Source organism: Prionailurus bengalensis, chromosome A1 (assembly GCF_016509475.1).
Source record: "Prionailurus bengalensis isolate Pbe53 chromosome A1, Fcat_Pben_1.1_paternal_pri, whole genome shotgun sequence".
NCBI lineage: Eukaryota > Metazoa > Chordata > Mammalia > Carnivora > Felidae > Prionailurus > Prionailurus bengalensis.
Genome location: NC_057343.1, coordinates 1,739,823 through 1,764,849, shown reverse-complemented (window position 1 = coordinate 1,764,849; position 25,027 = coordinate 1,739,823). Strand labels below are relative to the sequence as shown.

Below are 25,027 nucleotides of genomic sequence, written 5' to 3'. Positions count from 1 at the left end.
TAAAGAATTGACCTTCCCCCATATTTATTGAGTGATATGATCATCTCATTACCTCGCGTATTCTAGTCTAGAACCCCTCACCACTCGTGGTGGCACAGTGGTTGGTATTTCAGGCTTCGAGTTCACTGGGTCTGTTCCCTTCAGGTGCCGTCATGGAAGAAGAGGCAGCGAAACTTCTTGGCGTGAAGATGTGCAAATTTATTCCAAAACACACCCGGACCTTGGGAAATGAGTTTCGCTGTTATGTGAATTATGATTCTGGACTAGACCGTGAAATCTCAGTGTAGATAGTAACATAACAGTAAAGGATCCTATGTGACGTTTCTCTCTCACTATTTCCTTGGTAGATTGAAAAGCTATAACCTCCTCCTGTCCCCTAGAATGGGACTGGCTCTGGCCTGATTTCCAAAATAAAGAATACAGCGTCTCATCATGACTTCCTTGTTGCCAGGGCTCGGGATGCCTTTGCCAACTTGAGTCTGTGGATTTGTCCTGGGAAGAAATCTTAGAACCTGTCTAAAATCCGCTCTCCTCACCTAAGTACAGGTTAAAGCCAAAGTACAGAGAGCTTAGTGGCTTGGCCAAGGCCTGGATTAGGACCCAGGCCTCTGCCTCAGGCCATCTGCCCCCTTAACAGGCCCATTCTGGCTCTACCCAATGGGCTGCTGATTCTTCTCGGCAGCTTTCCTGGGGCATCGCAGGACTTGTGAAGGGGACCGTCATCTGATCTGCCCCTGAAGGAGATACCACTTACCTCCGTGAAAGGAGGTGATAATTCTTGGAAGTAGTATTAATTCATAATCCTCGGAACTAGAGCCTTCTGGATTTTTCCTTCTTGTCCCTATTTATGGAGGGATGACAGGAGCGCAGCCCGGGTGCCGCACGCTCAGCGCCCCCCCCCTCCCCCGCACCCTCAGCTAAAGCCACGTCAGCTGCTCCGAGCTGCCTGAGAAAGTGCCATCAGCAAACCAAACACTAGAGCAAAAAGGAGGTGAGAAGTCTGCTGGCCTCTGTTGTGCTGCAGAAACTGCTCATCACGCATCCGCATCACAGAACATGCCTCTTTAGCTACCCAAAGGAATGATTTGCTGATGCCTGCGACTTGGAGGGATTTCAAGGGCCTTGTGCTGAGTGAAGAAAGCCAGTCCCCAGAGGTTACCTCCTGTGTTTCCATTTATATAACAACATTCTTGAACGGAGAGCAGATTGGTGGTCGGCAGAGGTTACGATGGGGGTAGGGGGTGGGCGTGGCCGTAAAAGGGAGACCTTCATGGAACTGGTCTGCATCTTGACTGTGCAGAGGTGACACAAAACTCCGCAGACGGTGTCACGCAGAACACACGTGCACACGCACGCGTGCCACTGGTGAGCTCTGAGTCAGGTGTGTGGGCGGTACGGATGCCCATTCCCTGGCTGCGGTCCTGCGCTTGTGTAAGATGTTACCACTGCGGAGAGCTGGGGAAAGGACACACAAGACCTCTCTGTAGTAATTCTGCAATTTCCTGTGAAGTCAGAATCATTTGCAAATAAAAACTTAAAAAATAACCCCTCTGGGAAAGGAATAACCCTTCCCACCTCACGTGACTCGCTTTGCTTTCGAAACGTGAAAGGCAGCAAAATGTGTCGCTGGCCGGCAGACCTTTATGTTCTCTCGGACCTGGTTTTCCGGCAGTTTCCCCGACCGGAGCGCTCCGGCCCCAGGTCCTCGGTGGGGCGGTGGCCCCGCAGTGCACGTGGAGGGGGAGCGGGAAATGTTGGCTCTTGAAAATCGGCGATGGGGGGGGGGGGGGGGGGATGGCTGCTCCGCGTGGGAAACCCCGCCTGTCCCAGAGAGCCTCGTGCGTGGGCGCCTGTGCCCAGGAAACGGGGGGAGGGGGGGCTTGCCCCCGCCTGTTAACTTTTCAGTCCTCTATTGTTCTACTTTGGGATAAGTTTTCATTTACTTAAAAAAAATCACTTGGTATTTTTATGAGACATTTATATTTTTATCGGTGTATCGGCACCTGGCACATGTGAAGGGTTCAATAAATGTTCTTTAGAAAATAACCCCCACCTTATTATTTCCTCATGAGTCAGTTTAGGAAAAATTACCGAGGCCACCGACAAATAAATGTTAGTAACAAATCATGTATACAAACGTAATGTGCAACTTAGGAATTGGGGGCACATAGCAGCCTAGAAATAAGAATTTTGGCTTTACTAGAAGTCTAGCCTTTAGATGACGAAGAGAAACATTTTTTCACAGAGGGTGGGGGAGGGAAGGGACAAAGCTCAGCGCATTAAGCCTTCAATCACGTTGACTAACAGGGCCCAACGCGTGTTTTACTGCTGCAGACCCCTTGCATGATTTCAATTTTAGGAAACCTGTGTTCACACGTGGCCGCTTCTGGATTTCATCAGAGGCCGGCGTCTCTACCCCTGGGGTCTTCGGAAACACGAGGCGGGGCTGCCGTGCCCCTGGCCTCTGGTGGCACACACGGGGCACAGGAGCAGCGGGGTGGGAGGAAGGGTGCCCATGCTGCCCGGAGGCCTGGAAGTAGGCTTCCTGAATTCTTGGGAGCACCCTCGCCTCTCACACCCGACCAAAGCACTGCACAAGCCGAAAAGGACACGTTTGTCAAGTCCTTTGCTAGTTCAGAGATTTGCACGAGCCACGAAGTAACCATAGGAGGAGGGGAGACAGGGAGGATGATAATATCCGGTCTGCTGACCGCCGTGAAGTCCGTGCAGCTACTCGGCTGCGTGTTTGGGGGCGATGGGAACGCGGACAGCTGGAACCAACGAAACGCCGGAGTCACTTTTGAAGCCCCGTTTCAGACGGACACTTCACGCTCTTCCCTTTCTCAGAGCAGGAACCGGGGCCAAGAATGACCCTTCTCTCCCCTTCGCCTTTGCTGCAAGACATGCTGTAAACCGAGAAGTTTGGGTCATTGGCCCCTGCAAGCCGAGCTGCTGGCATTTGTGATGGGTGTTGATCGCTATTCCCAAATGGTTCGGTTTTTCTAAAACAAGCATACGGCGGAGATACTGTCGGTTGGTTGGAAAAAATCTTCAGGAACCAGCACGGCGTGTCCATTCCAAGGGTGGCCACGGAGCTCTTCAGTGACAGACAGAATCCCTTGACGGAACGTAGTCACCGTGGCACATTTGGAGAGGAGGGAAGAAGCTACGAAAGTCTCACGGGCGGGGCCCGGGACCATGAAGTCCCACATCCACCCAAGGCCCGCTGTGAACTGTGGGGAACAATAATCAGTGTCCTGGAGACCCGCAGGGGGAGGGGGAAGCTGCTCAGCGGAGGCCAGGGAATTTCCCTATTTGATAAAACAGTAATGACCTCTCTCCGCTCCAAGGAAAAGAAGGAAAAAACCCTTTAGTTCTACCAAGAACAAAATTCTGTCCCAATAAACTCTTATTACTCACTGAAATATCTCCCATCTCCCATCACCCCCCTCTTACTCCAACATATTTTTTTTTTCCAAATTTTTAATTCCCATTAGGTAACATTTCTATCTGGTCCAACATATTCTATCTAGTCGCTGCTGCCTAGTGATAGATTTTGTAAACTTTTATACAAAAAGTCATTTTTTTAAATGTTTATTTTTGAGAGAGACAGAGCATGAGCGAGGGAGGAGCAGAGAGAGAGGGAGACAGGGAATCCGAAGCAGGCTCCAAGGCTCCGAGCTATCAGCACAGAGCCCGACGCGGGGCTTGAACTCATGAAGTGCGAGATCATGACCTGACCTGAAGTCAGACGCCTAACCAACTGAGCCACCCAGGAGCCTCACAAAAAGTCATTTTAATGATACATACTTGCTAAAGCAATAGGCATAACCTGGAGAAAGAACAGCTTGGTATTTTTTTAAAACATGGTCAAATCTTTTTTTTAATGAATTTACTTTGAGAGAGAGTGTGTGTGCATATGCACGTGCATGGGGGAGGGGGGGGAGAGAGAGAGAGAGAGAGAGAGAGAGAGAGAGAGAGAGAATCTCAAGCAGGCTCCACGCTCAGTGCCCAGCCCAATGTAGGGCTCAGTCTCCCGACCATTAGATGGTGACCTCAGCCGAAATCAAGAGTCGGATGCTCAACCATCTGAGCCACCCAGGCTCCCCAACCTGATACTTGTTTTTAATGTCACTTGTAAATCATTGAGGCCAATATGTTCTAATACCTCCTGTGTGCCAGGCACCATACCAAGTGCTTTACAAATGGTGTTCCGTCCTCACAGTGACCAAGGAGGTGGCACCACCCATTATCAGTGGGAAAAATGGGGCTTAGATTCACCGGGCAGCGCTTCCTGTGAGGAGTGGCCCACAAACACCCAGCTGCTCGGAGAGCCAGTGCCGGTTATATTTTCGCTAGGGGTGGAGACTGCACCTGGCTTACAGGTATCTCCCAGGGGCTCAGTACCTGGAACACGGCAAGTGCTCGAGGAATATTAAGTGTATGAATATTCCATTCAGAGAAAAAATACAAAGAAAGGTTGCTTTTCTGGTTCTATAGAATGGAAAGCTAATTTCTTCCACTGGGAATGTGCTACCTTTTCACAAGCTAAGTTTAGGTAAGCTAATAATACAATAAAATCGTGATCTTTTCTCCAAATGTTTATTCTCCTCTGATGTTTGCACTATTTATATTTGAGGAGTAACTGGAAAATGTTACCCAGCAGTGGCAGTGACTGAACAATTGCCCAAACCAGTGGTTTGAAAAGCACTTTTTAACTTACGAATTTGATGTTGTTGAGCTAGCAGTGAAAGTTTGCTCCAAACCTTCTGCTTCCTGGACAAGAACGTACTCCAGATATACTACCACTAGGGATACCTTTTTTTTTCCACTTTCACCACCGCTTCAGAGGTGGAACGGAGAAGAAATTCCCAGACTGTCTAGAACTGTCCACAGCTAGCACTTTCAATTTTGAATTTCTGAATTTTTGGAAAATCTGGATTTTGCTCAGCAATGTGTTTTTCATGTACAACTTCTGTCATTATTTAGCACAAGTTGAAAGTTCTCTCCGTGAACCTTCCCTCCAGATCGAACTAAGGCTGATTCTCGGCAACTAGGAAGCTAAAGCTCCGGGATTCGTGCAGCCCCTGAAGCTTGAGAGTGAAAGACACTTTTTGGTTTGGCTGGGGTGTCCGGACTGCAGGAGCAGTTGATCTTTCAAAGACCAAATGAGACTTAATTTAAATCTCAACCACGGAATTAAGATAAAGTGAAGATTGTTAGCTTCCTCTGGAAACCAGCCGAGCCCCAAGAGAAACGCACGCGGCCAACGTACCCTTCATCCACCGTTGCTTTAATGATTTAAAAAGAAATTCTCGCTTTTACAAATAATGGTGTTCAACCTACAGAAGAGACTATGGATTCAGCTCACATCGCAGGGTGTGAAAAAGAGGCCCCCAATACTGACTTCTGGGAATCGTAAGTTGGCCGGCTTCTCCCATTCGCTAGTTCCTGAGGCCCTGAAACAGACTTGGACTCTTGACACGTGGCACAGGCACCACATTCTACCTCTCGCCTCATCCCTCCACCTCTGACTCGGCCCCACTTGCTTTCAAAGCGAAAACAAACGTTCAGCTGTATGAATCTGCGGCCACAGGTATGCTCCTGAACAAACCAAGTCTGAGATCCCTGGAACCCCTGGCCTGGGGGCGCGAGCAGGGCCCCGGGGCTCCCCTGTCCGGTGCGCGGCAGCCTGCGGAGACCTTCAGCGGAAGCGGGTCACATTTAGCCCCGTCCGTTCTGGTGTGGTCAGCGACTGGGGCCTGGCCGAATCCGGGGACGGCCACCGCGCCAGCTAAAAACTTTATCTGAAGATTCCAATCGTGCTTCTGAAAAAATCTTGCCAGAGCAAGTGAAAACGAAATGGTTAGGAAATGCACGTGACGTAAAAAGTTCTTAATAGAATTGCTCAAAACTCCTATAAAAATAGCTTTTCCTCCGTTGAAAGCAGTGGACTAAAAAGGCAGGTATGTATCCCACCTTTTTAAAGCAATTGCCTTCCGGAAGCACCGCCTAGCACCTGGCTCCCCCTGGAGGCCCGGACGGTGCGCGGCGCTGCGCGGAAGGCTCGGAGCCCCAGGGCCGCCGCCGACGCACGCCGCCTCCGGCCACCTTGGGCAGGTCCCGGCCGCACGCCGCCGCCGCCGCCGGCCTGACGTCGCGTCCCCGGTGACTTCCGGCAGCCGGAAGGAAAGCGGGGGTGGGAGGGCGGCCGGCCGGGCCGAGGGCCCGTCCCGCGCAGGCGCGTCCCGTTGTCCCCTTTGCTCGCTGCGTCCTCGCTTTCTCGCCTGCGACGCGGCTCCGGGGACGCGGGCCTCGGGCAGCAAGGGCCTCAGGGCCGGCCCGGCTTGTCGCCGGGGCCGAGCAGAAGCCTGGCGCCCTGCTTGTCCATGCTGGAGTTGACGGCGTCGGCCTCCTTCTCCTGCTCGGGGACGCAGGTGCAGCCCACGGGCACGGTGACGTACTCCTCGGTGTACACCCAGCGGCCGCCCGCGCAGGCCGAGGTCCGCCGCAGGATGACGGTGGGCATGTACACCGGGGCGCTCCGGAAACGTAGGTCCTCCTCCCCGAAGAGCCCGGTCAGGCAGCCCCTGCACAGGCAGTAGGCCTCGGGCAGGTACTTGGGGTACCTGGCAGGGTCGTAGGAAATTCTGCAGGGAAGAGGGCGCGGGCTCAGTTCGTGCCCTGGGGCAACGGAACACACGACGCGCGGAGAGAGGGCAGCCTCCAAAAGATTTCGGCCTCGGGACCGGTAAGCCCGGGGACCACTGGTTACTGGGGCAGGAAGAAAGGTGGCGCCGGCGGTTAATCTGGCGGGCGGTTAGCGTCCACGCGAGACCCCGATCTAACAGGTCAACCGTGTGAGTCCGCCGGATGTCAAGCGGTGAAGACAGGGTTTATAGCTACTCTCAGGCCGTTCCTTGACAACGCTCTCAGAGTCTGCGCTAACATACATAGAAAAGGAAAATGTATATATTCACGCTAATGCCTGAAATTCATCACCAAAGTTACAGCCTGGCAGACGCAGCAGGCGGCTTGAGAGAGGCCGGGGGGCCGGCGAGCCAGCGGGGTGCTCGCTGACAGGTGACCGGTACACCCACCAGAACCTGCAACGGCCTCTGTGCCTCTGGCCACAACTTCCAGCCCTGAGCTTTAGAGCAGTGGTCCCCAAGGCCCCAGATCTGCCTCCCCTCCGGCCACCGGGCTCTGCAGCCCCAGGTGGCCTGCCCACACTGGTCTCCAGGAAGGGGCCATCTCTGCAAGGAGCAGACACTGGCCCCCCGGGCTCTGACAGAGCCATGGGCCTTTGCTCGAGACACCTGTCCAGAAGGTCACAGGGTAGGCCCTGTGTCCATCTGTCTGTCAGGGTCTGTGTGCCCTCCTCTGTTAAGGGGCCAAAGCCGCACTGGGGAGGGCAGCCTGGCCAGCCCGGAACACTGGGGAAATGAACGCCGGTTTAAATGTGATCATTTCCATCCTCCGCCAAGGCTCCCTACTTTCTGGTCAGACGCCAAGAACCAACGTCAACACCTACAAAACAGTCTGCTGCCACAATGCCAGAGGAGTCTAGGGCTTGGCGGAGTCAGATGGCTCCCTGGGAGGAAAAAAAAAAAAAAAAAAAGCACCTTCAGACAGAACTCTACCCCTCCCCCCCCCCATCATCCCCTTCAGTGAGCCAAGAGGCCATCTGGTCACTAGTGGGGACCCAGGGCCCCTCCCTAATGTCCCCTCACACAGGGGATTGCTATGACCCCAAATTCTCACTTCCATTAATCTCCCCATTGAAAACGTGTACAGTCCTCTTATGAATGTTTCTTCCTCTTCTGGAGCCGAGTCGTAGGGACCCTAAACTCTCAGAGTCAGAAGCCATGACTTCTAACCTCTCAAGCCACATGTTCAGCCCTACAACATGCCGAGCCCAGGAGGCCCCCCAGTGTGCTGTGCCAAAGGGGCCTATGATCTAAGCTTTTAAAAATGAGGTGTGCCCAGGGGCGCCTGGGTGGCGCAGTCGGTTAAGCGTCCGACTTTGGCTCAGGTCACGATCTCGCGGTCCGTGAGTTCGAGCCCCGCGTCGGGCTCTGGGTTGATGGCTCGGAGCCTGGAGCCGGTTTCCGATTCTGTGTCTCCCTCTCTCTCTGCCCCTCCCCCGTTCGTGCTCTGTCTCTCTCTGTCCCAAAAAAAATAAATAAACGTTGAAAAAAAAATTAAAAAATGAGGTGTGCCCAAAGGTTTTTACAGACAAGAACTCTAGGTGTATATGGTTTCTCATCCGGGTTTTGTTAACGCGTGCTCTGAGAGCGGAGTGTGGCCGCACAGGGAGGGACAGTGGCCCGAGCTGGCCCTCACCCTGCAGAGTTTGCACAGCTGTACGTCCTTCAGATGGAAACCCCTCTGGACTGGTTCTTCCATAGGTCCTCGCTGCTAATGACTAAAATTCATCCACAAAGTGAAGAAATTTCCGGTCAAGAAGTGTGTTTGGACCATCCAATTAAAGAACGGGGAGTAGGGGGCTTAGGAGAAGTGGGGGCGGGGATGTCCCAGAACAGAGCTGAGGGTTTCTTTCGGAAAGGAGCTAAAAGGTGGGCAGACGGGCAGTGCTGGCTGTGAGTGGGGGCGTGGGGGGTGGAAGCCTGAATGGACTTGAAGCATGGCAGTGCTGGGATCGTTAGACCGATCGGCCAAGAGGCTTCTCCATCGAGAAGCTCGTGTCGGTGAGGCAAGTGTTAACTCTCGGTCAGTGGCTGGATGAGGGCGGGTGGCTCCAGATGTGTCAGGAAAGGACATGGGTTTCTTTTTCTGTTTGGATCCAACATCTTTGGACGTTAGTGGACTGAAGCGTGATTGGGTGGGGAAGAGTCTAGAAGCGGTTATCTTCACACAGCAGCAAGTTTACTCGCTGCCAGCTCCGTGCCATTTACACAGTCCGGAGGAACTCGGGGAGCCGTGCATCCCAGAGCGCAGAGCGGTGGGTGAGCTGGACGGCACCTGCTGCACGGAGACAGAAAGGAGGCCAGGGCGCCCAGGAACCGGCAGGGTGCCACGGAGCAGGAGGGTGACCGTTACACCAGAGGACCCAGGCCCACCTGCCACTGGAGCCCGCCAAGAGAGACATCTCCAGGTACGCGGCCACTGTTTGAATGAGGAGGACGAGGTCAGAGGAGAAGTCAGCAGTGACTCCAAGGCTCCCCTTTGGGGTGCCCAGAAGAGTGGGCGCAGCATCGCGGGGAGCAAGGGGGCCTCAGACACAGGTGTCCCTGCTGGGGGCTTAGCGCTCGGTCACAGACCCCTTCCGCTTCCCTCTCGAACTACCCGGGCAGAGTCAGGGTGAGAGCTGATAAACCTGTTACACGCAAACAGGAGCAGGGCAGGGTGGGGCCGTCTGCACAATCGAGTGATCTCCGAGGCCCCGACACTGAAACTGCACCGATCTTGTGTGTTCATCCTTCCCTCCAACATGAACACAAAAATAGTAGCCGAAAAAGGCTTTCTGAGCTTCTTACCGCTACGCTTTCCTGAGTTCTGCCATCAGGAGCTTTTGGAACGTGGTGAGCTCTCCCCTCGCGAGGACTGATGAAGCTGTCCACCGTAACGTCCCAGCTTTTTCAGCCTCCTCTCTGAAGCCTCGTTCCCACCCCTCACTGGGGTACGCGGGTGGGGGTCCGTGTTGGGAAGAGTCCAGGCCCTTTGCCTTGCCTTCAGGGGCCTCCACCACGTGGTCCCCACACCTCTCCAGCCTTCGTGTCTCGTCCCTGGCGCGTCCCAGCCTCCGGTCATCCCCAAGCAGCGTGCCCCCTGCAAGTGGCGCAGCTAAGCGTTTGCTCGATGCCCTCGCCCCCAAACCAGTGTCGACTCAATGAAATCTTGCCATATTCAGGGTCCAATTCAGATCGTTAAAAGTTTTCCAATTCCCTCAGTCAGTTAACCTCTTTATGCCCCACATCCTCCTAACACTGGGTGCCCGTGAGATAGAGCTTCACTTTCTCTACGCCTTCCCCTGGGAGGGAGGAGTCGGGGCCGTATTTCTACTCATCCTTGTGGCCTAGCATGAGAATAAGAGTTCGGTGGCTGGTGAGCTGGTGACAGTGGGTCTGGACCACACGGCTTCCTGTCCTTCGTACCCTGAAGTCCATATGAGACCGTAACTTAAAGTTCAAAGGAAAAGGAATTTGTACCGCCCCCAGTCACCTTCAGCATTCAGTCAACACCTGAGTGCCAGTGACGTTTCGGACAGTGAGGATGTAGGTGAAACACATATCTACTGTACGTCCGGGGAGACAAATGCACACACACTTAGAGGGTGTGTCCAGCCATGGCAGCGGGGGAGGCTTCCCAGCAAAGGTGGTTCCTGGGTGGATTCGTCCAGACGAAGAGGGGAGAAAGGGTAGTTAGGGCACAGGGCAGAGCCTACAGTGGAGGGACTAAGTCGGTGTCAGGAACCACGGCCTGGACGGGGAACTACAAGATGGGCTGGAGCCATCTGTGGAGCCTGGGTCACTAAGAGGCCTCCAATCCACGGCCAAATTTGGGTTGGACCCTGGAGGCGATGGGAAGGATGTTAAAAAGGTAAGTGATCCAATCAGATGGGATTTCAGACAAATCTTTCAGACTACCGGGTAGAAGATGGTCTGGATTCCTTGAGAGAGATACTGGCTGAAGGTGGAGATTTTTAAATTATTAGCATATAGTTAAGGGTGGTTAGGTAAGATCATTCAGGGGAGTGTATGGAGAGACAAAATGAAAGATAGGGAAAACCAAATTTTTTTTAGTTGTATAATTTTTTTTCAGTTTTTCAAAATTTTTTTACATTTTTTTTTTTAATTTATATCCAAGTTAGTTAGCGTATAGTGCAACAATGATTTCAGGAATAGATTCCTTAAGGCCCCTTACCCATTTAGCCTGTCCCCCCCCTCACAACCCTCTGTTTGTTCTCCATATTTAAGAGTCTCTTATGTTTTGTCCCCCTCCCTGTTTTTACATTATTTTTGCTTCCCTTCCCTGTGTTGATCTGTGTCTTAAAGTCCTCATATGAGTGAAGTCATATGATATGTGTCTTTCTCTGACTAATTTCGCTTAGCATAATACCCTCCAGTTCCATCCACATAGTTGCAAATGGCAAGATTTCATTCTTTTTGATTGCCAAGTAGGGGAAAGCCAACTTTTAAGGGAGAAGATGTCTCATTGTCGAGATTGCCAGAATCAGGAGTGGCATTCCCTGAGCCAAGGAAGGCAGATGCTTTAGAGGGGCTAGTCAAAAACTGGAGTTGATTGGGCTGGTTTACTGGAAATATAGGGACAGAGGAACACGTTAAATGGCACCGTGAGGATATGACCAACAACATACAGAATGTGGGAAACTCAGCACATGTTTGTTCCAAGCGGGAAAGGGAGGAACCCAAAAGAGCATTGAGTAGAGTGACCTAAGCCCCGGGCATGGGGTGTCGCTGGCCTGCTTTACACCTGCTGTCTCGGTGCGGTCGTGAGTCGAGCAGCCTTCTACGTGCAGTGTCTCCTTTTGGATGAAATATCATGGCTGCTTAAAAAACTTATCCAACCCAAACCGAGAGACATTCAACAAAACAACTGACCACACTCTTCAATGTCACAAGAGACAAAGACCCGAGGGACTGTTGCAGGCTGAAGGCCACTAAAGACCACCAGAGGCAACGTGTGAGCCAGGGTTAGATCCTGGAGCAGAAAGGGGGTATTGGTGGGCTGCCCTGAATAAGGTCTCCAGATTATAGTACTGTTATCAATGCGTGTTTCCTGCTCTTGATAATTCTGCTGAGTTATGATGCTGACGTTTGGGGAATCTGGGTAAAGGGTACATGGGAATTCTTTGTACTGATTTCACAAATGTTTTTTGTTAGTTTGAAACTATTTCAAAACACAGACTTAAATAATATAACAGAAAAAATACAGAGAAAAAAATTTTTAAGTTTAAAAATGCTTATAATCGAGGAATTTTGACCTGACTGAATATTAGAAGATATGAGGGAAGTATTAACCTCCAGTGTGTTAATGGTACTGTGTGGTTTTATTTAACAGAGTCCTTATCTTTTCGAGATACACATGAAATACATGAGTGTTCACACACACACACACACACACACACACACACACACACAAATAGTGCTAAATGCTTGTGAAGTTACACAGTGCCCTGGGAATTTGCCAAATGGAAGGTCTGTAGTGATTATTAATTCGGCAGAATTTTTAAGCTCCCAAGGTGGGCACTGGGAGAGGGTATGGCCCCTCCATGAATGCTCAAGCCAGCCCCCCAGAGCAACACAAAGCCCACAGACCACCCTGAACATGCGGGTGGCTCAAGGCTACTGCGCCAGGGAAGTCGCCAGGGAAGTCCGAGGTGGCTTTAGAGAACAAGGAGGGCTGAGTTGGACGAGGGAGGGGGAGGAAGTGCTGAGCAACCCACCCCCAGGGCAGGAAAGCTGGAGACCAGGTGGGTGGGAATCTGCGAGCGGGTGGCTGCAGCTGGAGTGCATGCCTAAGAGTGCAGGGGGTGAAGATTTAATAAGAAATGTGACGGGTACAGGAGCCTTGAAGATCAGAGCAAAAAGTCTGATTTTACTTTCCAGACCACCAGAAGCCACACAAGGACCCGAAGCACGTAGAGACATGATCAGTGGATGTTTAGAGAGATCATTCTGATAGTGGCATAGACCCAAGTCCAGGACAAAATCAAGGCTGGGGCAGCCTCTTCAGACTCAGTTTCCTCCTCTGGAATGCTCGTGTGACCTGGGGGCATCAAACATCCCTTTCGATTCCAAACAACTGGGATTTGTCTTTCTCTGCACCATAGCGCGCACGTACCGACCCACGTACCAACCCACGTACCAACCCATGTACCGTCTGTTAATGACGGGAGAACTGACAGTCACCTGATGCTGTGATGGTCAGACGGCTCATCTGACAAAATATCTACCCCACCCCTACCGGGCAAGTCCCCCCAGACTGAAATTTCCACTGTCACAGTAACACCTCTGGGCTAAGGCATTGTGACAGAGACATCTGCCTGCCCCCGCCTCTGCCTGGTATGTGGGACACAAAACAGTAAGAAGGCGTAAGCACTGATGGTTTTCAAATCGTGGTTTCATGACCAGGAGGTTTCTCTTAAAGTAGAAATGAGCTACCAAAGGAGGGGATACGATGCATATCGCGCCCCTGACACCCAGTATTGTAGGTATCTACGCCAGCAAGCACCGTGGAAGACAAAAAGCTCAAGACAGACACATGGTGAAGGACACTAGTTGGGGGAGGGAAAAGGGGTCAGGAGAAAAGGTCTGCAAGCTCAGAGGGCCAGGGGACAGACACGAAGCCAAAACCTGTCACCCCAACCTCCTGCCTCAACACTCTGAGGAAATTTCCAGCTTGGAGTGCTTCCTGGTTAAGGAAAGCCGCCACAAAAACGAGACAGAAGAAACTCCGACAGGGATCCTTTTCTCTTACCAAACATGGAAATGCAATCCAGCAAGAACCCCGCACGGCTGTCTTGCCTCCTCGTAAGCAATAATTCTTTTGTCTTCACATTTTCTGCATGCTGCTCCGTGGAAGCTTGGCACGGGAACATACTTGAAACAAATCAAGTTTTCCCCTCTGACGGGATCCAAAAGTGTCCCTGGGGCCACGTGTGAAGCTTGGCTTGAGCGAATGACAGCTGGCCCAGCTTAATCCAAGAACAAAGGACAAGTCCTCCAGGGATGATTAGAGGTGATTGAAACTGAGCTTGGAGAGGAATGTAAGTGGCAGAGGAGACAGAAAAGAGCACTGCCCCTGGGACCCTGAACTCGGTAGGAAACAATTCGAAGCGGTTCCCGAGGACTGCCACCGGGAGAACAATGAGTACATTCCAGCAGACAGAACCGCAGCCACGCGCTGCGCTCTATCTGATGCCCAAGTATAGCCGTGGGATTTACTGGCACAAACCGGCCGGCACGGCTCACCTTCCCGCTTTGCGAAACATAGACTTATTTTGATCTCAAAACAGCAGAGGCTCAGTATGATTGCTTCACAGCCATTCCAAGACCCCAAACCCAGGTACAAAGTGGGAGAAAATGCCTTCTCCAGTTCAGACTGGAGACCCACAAGGGCTGAAAAGGTGTAAGTGCAAACGAAATTGCCTCAGGGGTCATGGTTTGCCAGATCGGAAGGTCAATGAGTTCAGCTCAATAGACTTTTTTAAGGGCGGGATGGAGTCAATACGAGACTTGAACCTAAAATTTCAGCCCAATTTAGTTACCGATGGTGACATTGGGCAAGTCATGGCCCCTGCCTGGTTCTTTGTGGTTGAGTGGATGGGTCTGATCCAGGCTACTTCCCCGAACTTCTTGATGGCAGGACTATTAATGTGTTATTTTTTATCAACGTCTTCTGCTTAGAAAGGACACCGTAATCCATGGAGTTTCTGAGATACCAGAGAATTCCCCAAATTAATCTGGAAAGTCAGTGCAGTTCTAAGCAAAATCCCAGTAGATTTTTCTTAGAACTTGACAAGCTGATCCTAAAATTCGTAGAAAGAGGAAAAAGTCCAAGAATACTCTAGACAATTTTGGAGAAGACGGAGGGGGACTCGCTCTACCAGATATCAAGACCTTCTGAAACCACGGTAATACAAAGACATCTGGCAGCCCTCGGGGAAAGCTGAGGATAAGCAACTTCCCTTCCTGAGAGCTAAGATTCCTCTGAAAAATACCCATCTTTCTGCCCGGGAGATAGGCAATAAAGAGAAGGCAGAAGCAAGAATTTCCAAACCGTGGTTTTCGGGCCACCTGCAAAAGAACCGCGTGGGAGTCTGTTAAAAACAGATTCTCACACTTGAGCCTTGAGTCAGGAGCTCCACATGCCGAGAAGCTGCCCAAGTGACTCGTCTTGCTCACTTGAAGTGGGGACACCGACCGTCAGCAAAGTCAGCAACATCCCCGGGAGGTGGTTAGCCATACGTAGATTGACTGCGTTGACGGCAAACAACCGGATGATTGCCTTTTCCCAAATTTCACGATCCCACCAGTTGCAGGAGTCTAACTAACGCAGAAGGTCACTGTTCACCCAACAAGCAGTTGGCATTGTAGAGGATGGTGTGCAGATCTCACTTGCACTTCGCCGGAGACACACAAAAGAGCTTCCGGAACCAGTGATCACTGTTCCCCCACCCCCAGAGATCTGCAATTCACGGCCCCGGCGTGGGGCCGGGGTGTTGGTAGTTTTTTAAAGCCCCCTAGATAATTCCAGAATGCAGCCCTGGCAGAGGCCATTACGTCTCCAGGTCTAAGAGAGATAATGAGTCACTGAGATGGGGTTTGTGTAACCTTCCAACCTTGCCTTTTCCCTTTGGAACCAGCCGCACAGCTGGGAGGGGGTGGTTATGAGACCATGGGGGAAAGAATGGTGCGTGAAGAGGCCCAGAGCTGCTACGGGGGGTGGGGCTCTGTTCGCCCGCCAGGGAGTAGCCGGGGTCATGAGGACCACAAACAGATTCCCTCCACTGGAAAGCTGTGGCCAGCAGCCTGAGCTGCACCCCCGCCTCCATTCCCCGAGGCCTGAGAGGGCCAAGATCTTCAACGCATGCTGCCAAGGAACTCTGGAAAATGCTCTTCTGGCCCCTCCAGGGAAACATCAGTTGTGCATTTCTCCTGAAAGAGGACATGGAAAAAATGGGCCCGGGAGAGCAAAGTCTGACCTGGCACCTGATGCCGGGAGTCAGAGCCCCAGCGGGCTTCACCTGGCCCTCTTCGCCGGCCAAGGAGAGTTAGGGGTCAGCCCTGCCCCTGTGTGGGGACTGAGGTTAACTTCACTGTGATCCTGAACTTGGCATCGGGGCCGGCCCTGAAGCCGAGCCAGCGAGGCAGGCTCCAGAACTGACCCGGCTCTCCTGCCAACCGGGCTGGCTCCGGGCTGCTGGGAACCTGGAAGGGCTCCGCCTGTCCGTCTTCTCCCTTTATTCAAGGAGGAAACTGAGGCACCCACAGGGCGAGGGGCTTGTCCAAAGTCTTCTGCTCACCTAGCTCAGCCCCGCGCACTGCCCTGCCCGCACAGGCCAGCTGCAGCTGCGCGAGTCTGCTCTGCAGAGGGGAGAGGAGGGGGGTAGTCGGTAAACTAATCCATTGACGCCATTGAAATCCATTGACGCCACGTAAAATCTGCTCATCCGGGCGATCAGGGAAGCCTGGAGAGACAGTGATGGCTTGGAAAGGAATGTGGAAGACAATTTAGAGAAAAAGCTTTCCCAGAGGAAGGGGGAGAAAGGGAAATCAGAATGAGGGCCAGAACTGCTCAAAGGGTTTCATTCTTTTGTCACGGCAGATGCCACACATTCAGTGCAGCTGGGAAATATCTCTTCAAAGGAAAAACATAGCTCATGCCCACGGGGTGGCTTAACTATCTGCAGAATTTGGGTTCAAAGCCATCTTTGATGTGTCCGTCCTTGGGGCAGGCGAAGCTCCTGCGCAGAAGGGTGGCGCCCACCTTGATCTGAAACGAACCAGCTGTTGCCATTCATTGGTTACGAGGAATAATTTATATCAAAACATTAGCTTAGACTCTATTTAATTCTGGAAGAGTCCTCAAGTAGATCACTCTCTTTGACCCCATTAATTTGGTGAGCAGGGTACTGTCCTTCAAAATCTTCATGTGTCATTTCTGGAAGACAGACTCCGTAAGGAATTTCACTTCGTGGTATGTGTGTTCCTTCCAGGACTTGGCTCAATGTTTCTGTTGGTATTAACGGTACAGACATTTTATTCAGGTGAGGAAATTTGGAAGAGGTGACGATGGGATGAAATATTATCATCATCCCTGGCTGCTCTCAGAATGCCAGAGCAAAGCCCGGGCAGTTGAAGAAAATAACTATCAAAGCAAAACCACGAGCGCATCTATTTTCAGAAAGAGAGACTTTAATCCCATGACAATGCTCCGTGACAATGCTCTTATTTTTACCCTGGGAAGCAGTGATAGGTGCAGTAGAGCCTGCAGTATTGAGTAGCTCGGAGAAAAAAAATCTACGCGGTACTGAGGCGAATCAAAGGTCACATCCATAAAGAGCTTTTTGGGGGGGAAACACCAACATTTCTTCAACGAGGTGCTGCGGCTCCTGCTCTACGACACGGGGCTTGCTGAGCAGGGCACCCCCTCCCCCCGCCGCCTTGCCCGCTGTGACTGGAGACCCCCCCCACCGGGCAGGAGGGGGGGGCGCTGCTCTTGCCCTGTCCCCCCTCCTCCCCGCCCCTTCCCCGGCCCTTCCGGTCGTGCGCCCAGCGGCACCTGTGCCCACGCACCACGTACAGATACCCCTCGGAGGCAGACAGGCTTTCTAGTTGGTTCTTAAGCCATTCGAATAACCGGAAGATTTGAAGCAGGGACGCTGGAAAAAGTGAACTTGTTGAGGGGAAACGTTACGACCGAGACAGGACGCCCCCAGTTCCAAAGATCGCCCGGGACAGGCCTCCCGGAGAAGCCAGGTCCCGGGCGCGGGAGCCGGCGGGTCGGCGCGGCGCCGCCCCCTGTCGGTCACGGTGGGCGCGGCGGCACCGCCGAGGTCCCGGGCCGTGGCCCCTCCCTCCCCGTGGGGACCCTCTTAGTGCCGGGACCCAAACGTGCGAGTGCCCCAGGGGAGAGGGGCATTTGAGAGAAAGATGACATTTTAAAAGGGGGCTGGCTGCAGCGGGAATAACTTCAACATTACACTCCCAACGTTTCTCTCTTTCTCTAGTTAACGTTCATTCCTTTCACGCTTGTAAAAGCGACACGACGAGGGGAAGGTGGTGTGAAAGGCGGTGCCCGGTGCAGGCAGGAGGCCAGCGGCAGGGACTGCGCTCCGGGCACCGCCCGGGCTCGCCAGGATTTGGGGTGGGCGCCAGCGCTGCTGCCGTGGCCGCCCCGGGAGACGGGACGGTTGGGGTTGGCTGGCCCGACGGTCTGCGGCGGGGGAGGCGAAAATACGCTTCCCGTTCCAGCCCTTCCCGACGAAAATCCTTCCCGAGTGCGGCATTGCTAAACATCCGACGATCGCCCCCCCCGGAACGTGAAGGTCGTCCCGGAAATGGGCATCGCCGGTCTGGCCCGGGGGGCGGTGGTCACCTCGCCCGACCCACGCGTGAGCCGGAAGCTGTTGCTGCTGCCATGCCCCTCGTCCTGAAAGTCACCTGCTGAAAGTTCTGGAACTAGGGAGTGGGGCCAACTTGGGTTCTGCACGGGCACGGGAAAATACCAGCCTAGCCCCTCTGGCGCGGGTGCCGTCGGACTCTCCTTTGGCTGTTCCCCCACCCCCACGGCCCCTGCCACCCGCGGGAAGGATCTGCCCCCTGGGGGGTCTCACCGCGTCTTCCAGCTCCAGGGTGGTGGCTGCCTGTCTTTCTTTTTCTTTCTTCTTCCTCTTTTTTTTTTTTTTTTAATATTTATTTATTTTTGAGAGAGAGAGAGAGACAGAGCATGAACGGGGGAGGGGCAGAGAGAGAGGGAGACACAGAATCCGAAGCAGGCTCCGGGCTCCGAGCTGTCGGCACAGAGCCCGACGCGGGGCTCGAACCCACAAACCGGGCGATCATGACCTGCAGCTTAACAGACTGAGCCACCTAGGCGCCCCATGTGGGCTGTTTCTAAGTCACTCGCTCCCCCAACCTCCCCCCCCCCCCCCACAGTGTCCTGTTCTCTCTCTTCTTTCCTACTCCCCCTGTTTCTTCTTTCCGTTTCTTCCTTGCCCTCCCTCTGATCCTGGAGTTATGGTCAAATAAATTTAGGTGCAGTCTCTTAAATTCCCAGGAGGAAAAGAGTTATATAGAAAAGTAGTAAAGCTTAAAATTAAATTATTGTGCATGACTCCTATCCTAGAGAAAAGCTATCTTTAGACCACGACCCAAAATTGAAAAATATAAACAACTTAAAAATTATTTCGAGTATCGGTGGGTGTTTATCTTTGAGGTGTCAACGTAAATGAGTGATGTGTACCTTAAACCTTAATAAACCTCAATGTTCTTCCAATACATTTCTTACTGTGTCAATTTGGCTTTGAAAAAAAAGCTTAATGAGCAATCACATGGATTTTATTTTTGGCATTTTGTTTCTAAAGCTTAAGAGAAACAAACATGATGCCACAAAGTAAATGAGAAAATATTTTTATATTCTGGAAGTTGAATGCTGCTTTTCTTACTAGCATACTGAGGGGAAGCATGGGCTCAATGAAATCGGAGGTCGGGGTTAGGCCCTGGCTCTACCATTTAATGCCTGTCCCCTGGGCCGATTTCATGCCCTGTCCAGGCCTGGGTCCTCGGACGCAGCACAGCCCAGCTGTGGGGGCACCAGGGCTCCATCGGATCTGCGGGGCCTCCTCTGGAAGCCCTACGGCCTGTCAGGGCAGTTCTTTTCAGACCAGTGCTCTCCCCACATCGAAGGCCCTTGTCACCTGCTGAATTTTGTTTCTTCACTATCTGCGTTTTCCTCACAGTTGGAGAATTTCCCTTTCTTCTCTCAATTTAAAAATTGAGATGTTTTTGAAATAAAAAATACATGCACATGGCAGAAAATTCGAAGGTAACAAAGGAGTGAAAAGTAAGAGTCCTTCCTACTCTCTGCCCCCAGTTTCCAGGCTCCCCCCCACAAAAGGCACCATGATCACCAGGCTCCAAAGGGGCCCCAGTGTGTGTGTGTGTGTGTGTGTGTGTACATTTTCAAGTACCACTTTATATATGCACGTTATGTAACAGCTTGTCTTCTAGCACACAAACGCAGGCAGCCTGCCGTCCTCACTCCACTGCACGTTGCCATATCCGCCCGTGGGCAGTGATGGGCTGCTCGCCTCAGGCGGGTGTGCAGCCACCCCATTCCTCTCTCTGGCTGTTTTTGCGGCATTCTGTCCAACTAGTTGCCTTCTGGGGGATGTTGGGATGGAACTGCTGGGTCGAATTTGAAGCGTGGATAGCTAACACCCGCTTGTCCCGATTCGCATCCTCCGCGGTATGAGAATGCCTTCCCCCGCCTTGCCAAGAGAGCCTGACGGGCACCCCCAAAATAAATAAAGGTTTCTCGGCATTGTTCTGATATGTATTTCACTTACGGTGCCTGAAATTGGGCATCTCTTGGTGTTCCACACGACTGCCATTCGATCCTCCTTCCCCAGGAACCGGCCACAGCTTCCGTTCCTTGTTTCGGTGCACATTTTTGCCACTGGTTTACGGGAACTCTTTAGGAAAGGAGCCCTTTGGGACGTGGGTTACGTCTCCCAGTTGGCCTCTGTATCTTTCTAATTTTATTTTACTCTTTATTTGCCAAGAGGAAATGGCATATAATTGTGTAACTGAATTTATCGGTCTTGTCTTTTACGGCTTTGGGGGTCTGTGAGCTACTCTCTAAAGCTCCACTCCAAGGCTGTAAATATAACTGACCATGTTTTTTATGTGTTTCTGGTTGTATTTTTACATTTAAATCTTTGAATCATTCGGAATTTATTTGTACACGGAAGTGAGATAGAACCGTGTTTTTTCCAGCCGGTCACTCAGTTGTCCCAACACCATTTATGGGATGATCCATCCCCGCTAAAAGTAAAAAGCCACCTTATAATCCAGATTTCTGTTTTAAATTCTATCGTACCCACCTAAGTGGTCCTTTCTGTGCCTTTCAATATTTCGGACCGACAGTCCGTTTCCCCGTCCATCCTCCTTAAGAGTTCTGACTGTTTCTAGCCTTAAATACTACTTCCAATTCCAAGCTCACGGCTGCACGGGGGAGCGCACTCTTCCCCCAGGTTACACAGGCACCACGACACCACAAGGAAACCGATCCTATCCTTCCACGCACCTTCTAGGCGCAAGAGCTTTGGAGCTTCCCGCGCACTGCTTTCCCCAGGCTCCCAGGGACTCAGGAGGCAGTGGGAAGTGGTCAGAGGCCAGGAGGGCAGAGCCGGCTCCCGGCGGGAGAAGGCCGGGCCCGCGTCAGCACCCAGCAACGTGCAGTCCTGACCAGTGCCCATCCCTCGAAGACTGTCCTTCCTTCCGAGGCGGACAGCCTCCGTTTGCTCACCGGGGGAGCAACTGCATCTCCGTCGCTAACAGTAACACAGAGAACGCAGATGATGCCACCAGCCACCTGATGCAGACGTAACCCCCGCCCCCCGGCTCCGCACAGCACAAAGGCTCCACGGGCAGACCTGGGCAGCCTAGGCCAGGACCGCTCCATGCCGTGTGTTGCTCTTGTCCATGACCTCCCTTAGCCATTCTCCGTCCTCCCTGCGGCTCCTGGATCTTTCCTAGGGGACACAGGTGTCAGTCCCCAGGAAAGGTAGTAAGGACGACTCAATTTAACGTACTATGCAGAATTCTAGGGCTGACAACGCCTGACCCGCGCTCCAGCCCCGATCTCTCCTTTGGCCTGCCACCTGCGGGCCACGTGGTCATTCACGCATCTGCTCCTCTCGGGCACATAAAACTCAGTGGGCCTAGTGCTGAATTTACTTCCTTCCAAAAAATGCTCCTCATTCACTTTTTCCATTTTGCTTAAATACCATCAACAGTCCAAGCCAGCAATGTGGGACATGCCCAACAGGAGGTCTTGAAAAATCACTGCTGTGTGTTACGCTTCTGCCTTTCGGCCCGCAGCCTAGTCTGGGAGGCATCTATTTGCCAGGAGAGATTAGAATTCATTGTAGAAAAATGCAGAGGTAGCACTTCTGTCTGGAAAAGCCAAGCTGTTGTTTTGAGAGATCTTCCAAGTTTCTTTAATGCTATTTAGCATATCAAAGGTATAACATGAGCTTGGAGGAAGAAGGATGATATAAAAGTCCACCCTTTTGGGCTGTGGGAATGGCGGGAAGAAAGAGGGAAAGCAAGAGAATGAAGCCACCATAATGAATGGTTCAACATATGTGTCCTGAGGGCATCAGGTGAATGAAGAGATGATGAAGGCAGGAGGTGGGGTTCTGGGCCCACCGTCCATGGTGGGAGGGAGCTCAGCCACAAGGGAACTCGGTTCTTTGCCCAGTAGCCAGGAGAAGGTAGGCCCACTGACCAGCAGGTGGAGGCTTGGAGAGGCCTAGATTGGTTTCAGACAAAATCATTACATTTTCTCTGCACATCTTTTTTTTTTTTTTTTTTAAAGGTTTCTTATTTATTTTTGAGAGAGAGTGTGAGCAGGGGAGGGCAGAGTGAGAGGGGGACAAACGACCTGAAGTGGGCCAGACAGCAGAGAGCCCGATGTGGGGCTTGAACTCACCAACCATGAGATCATGACTCGAGCCAAAGTCCCACGTTCAACCGACTGAGCCACCCAGGCAGCCCTCATCTATCTATCTATCTATCTATCTATCTATCTATCTATCTATCTTTATTTACTTAGGGGGGTTGGGGCAGAGAAAGAGAGAGAGGGAGAGAGGGGATTCCAAGCAGTCTCTACTCTGTCAGCATGGAGCCTGATGGGGGCTCCATCCCATGAACCCTGAGACCATGACCTGAGCCGGAATCAAGAGCCGGATGCTTAACCGATGGAGCCACCCAGGCGCCTCTCTCTGCACATCTTAACAGCTGTGTGGACTAGAGCCTGGAGGCATTAGCTTGTTCTACCCTTTCCTTCCCCCTCACTCCCACGTATGATCAGCATGCATCAAGTCCTGTCGCTTTCACTTCTGTAAGTAATATCTTTCAAATGGATCCCAGTCTCCTTTTCTCCCCTGCCACCGCCTGACTTCAAACCCTAACTGCCTTTTGCCGGAAGTGCTGCGCCTCCCCCTCCCATCCCTCCCTCATCAGGGAGGGCTTCCCAAAACACGAGGCGGTCACACGACCTCCCTGATCAACACACACCCTACAGGACGCATTTCGGACCGGCGGCGTTGCTCCTAAGGCCGGACCCAGCTCCCGCTCCCTCTGCAGCCACTGCCGGCCACGCACAAGCACACCCGCCCTCGCGCTTCTTCAGGCTCTTCCCCCTTCCCATCAGCCACTGCTTCCCTCGGGACCACCCCTGTCCTCGCTCTTTCACTGAGGCCTCTTCCACGTGTGGCGGTGTCCGGCTGGCTGTGAGCCCCTCGACGGCGATGACAGTCCGCCGAAACAGCGGGGAAGAGGACAGTCGTAAGTGCGCGCCGGGCACACCCCGGCCTCACTACTCCCGGCTCAGGCCCCGGGGCACCCCGGCCTGCCGCGCGCGCTGCTCCTCTCTTCCGAGATGACCCCTCTACCAGGCCAATCTCGGAATCACGTCCGCTCTCCGGCATCCGTTTCCAACGCCACTCCGATCCCCCGCGCTGCTCCACACGGTCCCACTCTGCGGCTTTCGCGTCAAGTCACGTGCCGCCTCGCACGACGGTTTCTTTCCCAACTATCCCCACTCCTCCCTTAGACTACACTCTCAGAGGATGGGCCCCGACGGTTCAACGCTCAGCAGCGCCTGGACCGCCACGGCCACTCCAGAGACGCCTGTGGCCTGCCACACCAGGACTTCCACGCAAGCGCCTCCCGTACAAAGCGCTGGAAAACTTCATGAAGAACCACCTGGCTCGGTCCTCCGCGGAGCCCATCGAACTACACACCTGGCCGAGAACAGGCACTCAAGAAACGTCCGTTCCACAGCCTACGGCGAAACGGTGAAGAGCGGGAAGCACGTTTCCTCCCAGGGAGGCGACAGGGCTCCTGTGGGCACGAACCGCTCCCCACCCACGTTCTGCACCTGCTCCGCCCCTCCCCCCCACCTGCCCTTCGTCGCCCCGTCCGCCCCGCCCCCCCCCCCCGCCCCTCTCCCGGACCCACCTAGCGCCCTCCGCCCCCCCCGCCGCCTCCCGCCGGCCCCGCCCCGCCCCACCTGCCCGCCTCCCGCGCGCCCCGCTCGCCCCGCCCCTCTCGCCACCCCGCTCGCCTGGCCCCCGCCCCGCCCCGCGCGGCCCCACCTGCCCCGGCCCCGCCCCGCCCCGCCCGGGCCCCGCCGCTCACCTGTAGGCCCACGGCGACACGCTGCGCAGGTTGGTGGGCGGCCGGAAGCGCCGGTCGCCGGGCCTGCCCCCTGCCGGGCAGCTCGCGTTGCGCGCCTGCTCGCGCGGCCCCAGCTGCAGCGTGTGGTGGAAGGCGCCCAGCACGCCGGCCGCCAGCCGCCCGTACAGCTGCTCCAGGAGCTCCTCGGGCCGCTCGGCGCAGCCCCGCGGCCGCGCCGGGCGTCTGCTCGCCCTCAGGGCGCCCGCGGCCCGGCCCGGCGCCAGCGCCAGCAGAACGCCGACCGCCAGCATCCAGACCTGCGAGACAGGCCGCCGCTCAGCGCCCGCGCCCCGCCGCGGTCTGGGAGCCGGTGGGCGCCCCCGCCCCCCCACCCCCACCCCACGCCACCCCTCCGCCCCCGTCGCGCCGCGGACCGTGAGGCCCGCCCGGAGGATGGGTGCTGACCAGACGGGCCCCCGAGCGCCGCCCCCGCCCGCCCGCCGCCCCAGGGGGCCCCGGGGCCCCGCCCAGCGCCGGCCCGCGCGCCCCGGGCCGCCGCCGCCGCCGCCGCCCCGAGCCGGGGGCCGCGCGGGGGGCGGCTGCGGGGTGCGCGTGTGCGTGTGCCTGCCGGGCTGCTGCGCGCTGGGCTGCGAGTGCCTCTGACGGCCGCCCGCGCCGCTTACCCCCGCGCGCGCCATCCCCCCGCGGCGGCGACGACCTCGACGCTCCGCTCGCCGCGCCCGGCCGGCCAGCGACGCCGCAGCCCGCCGCCCTCAGACTCACGCCCCCACACCCTCGTCATCCGCCCGCCTCCCTCCCGCGGGGGCCGCGCGGCCGAGGAGGGGCCGGCGCGGGGTCCGGGGTGCGGGCCGCCCCCCCGAACCGGACTCGGCGGCAGGAAGTCCCCCCTCGGGCGTCTCCTCCCCCGCGTCGGCAGGCGCGCGGGGACGGGCGGGCGGCACGAGGTCGGCGGAGCGGGGACCGCGGCGGGGCCGCTCCGCGCGCGTCGGGGACTGGCGCGCGCTCGCCCCTGCTGGACTGCGCGAGCCCGCGAGCCCGGGACCCCCCGCCCCCGGCCCCGGCCGTCCGGAGGACGGCGGCGCCGACTCGCACCGGGCGACTGTCGC

At 54.4% G+C, this 25,027-nt stretch overlaps 2 protein-coding genes across 5 annotated transcripts in view; one reads left to right on the top strand and one right to left on the bottom strand.

Annotated features, from left to right (window-relative positions):
- The window catches only part of EEF1AKMT1 (EEF1A lysine methyltransferase 1), a 42,767-nt gene extending 25,057 nt beyond the window's left edge, over positions 1-17,710 (top strand). Inside the window, exon 5 of one of the 4 annotated variants that reach the window (XM_043574840.1) lies at positions 12,594-17,710. In XM_043574840.1, coding sequence (XP_043430775.1) covers positions 12,594-12,637 — 44 coding nt within the window. In that variant the 3' untranslated portion in view covers positions 12,638-17,710. Of the gene's footprint in view, positions 1-144; positions 2,047-4,989; positions 5,979-12,593 lie in introns of those variants that run through there. The other 3 variants (XM_043574850.1, XM_043574831.1, XM_043574859.1) reach the window with 3 other exon arrangements.
- On the bottom strand, positions 6,093-24,686 carry IL17D (interleukin 17D). The gene is made up of 3 exons (XM_043574817.1): positions 24,584-24,686; positions 23,922-24,217; positions 6,093-6,650 (listed from the first exon to the last, which is right to left on the bottom strand). Exons 1-3 carry the CDS (start codon positions 24,596-24,598, stop codon positions 6,332-6,334), a joined length of 630 nt encoding a protein of 209 aa, XP_043430752.1. The 5' UTR covers positions 24,599-24,686; the 3' UTR covers positions 6,093-6,331.
- Positions 24,687-25,027: the final 341 nt, after the last annotated feature.

Bases quoted from the DNA above. Each gene is read 5' to 3' on its own strand.
- IL17D (XM_043574817.1), bottom strand. The intron at 6,651-23,921 runs GTGAGCGGCGGG...TCTTCCCTGCAG, and splicing joins GTGTCGCCGTGGGCCTACAG to AATTTCCTACGACCCTGCCA.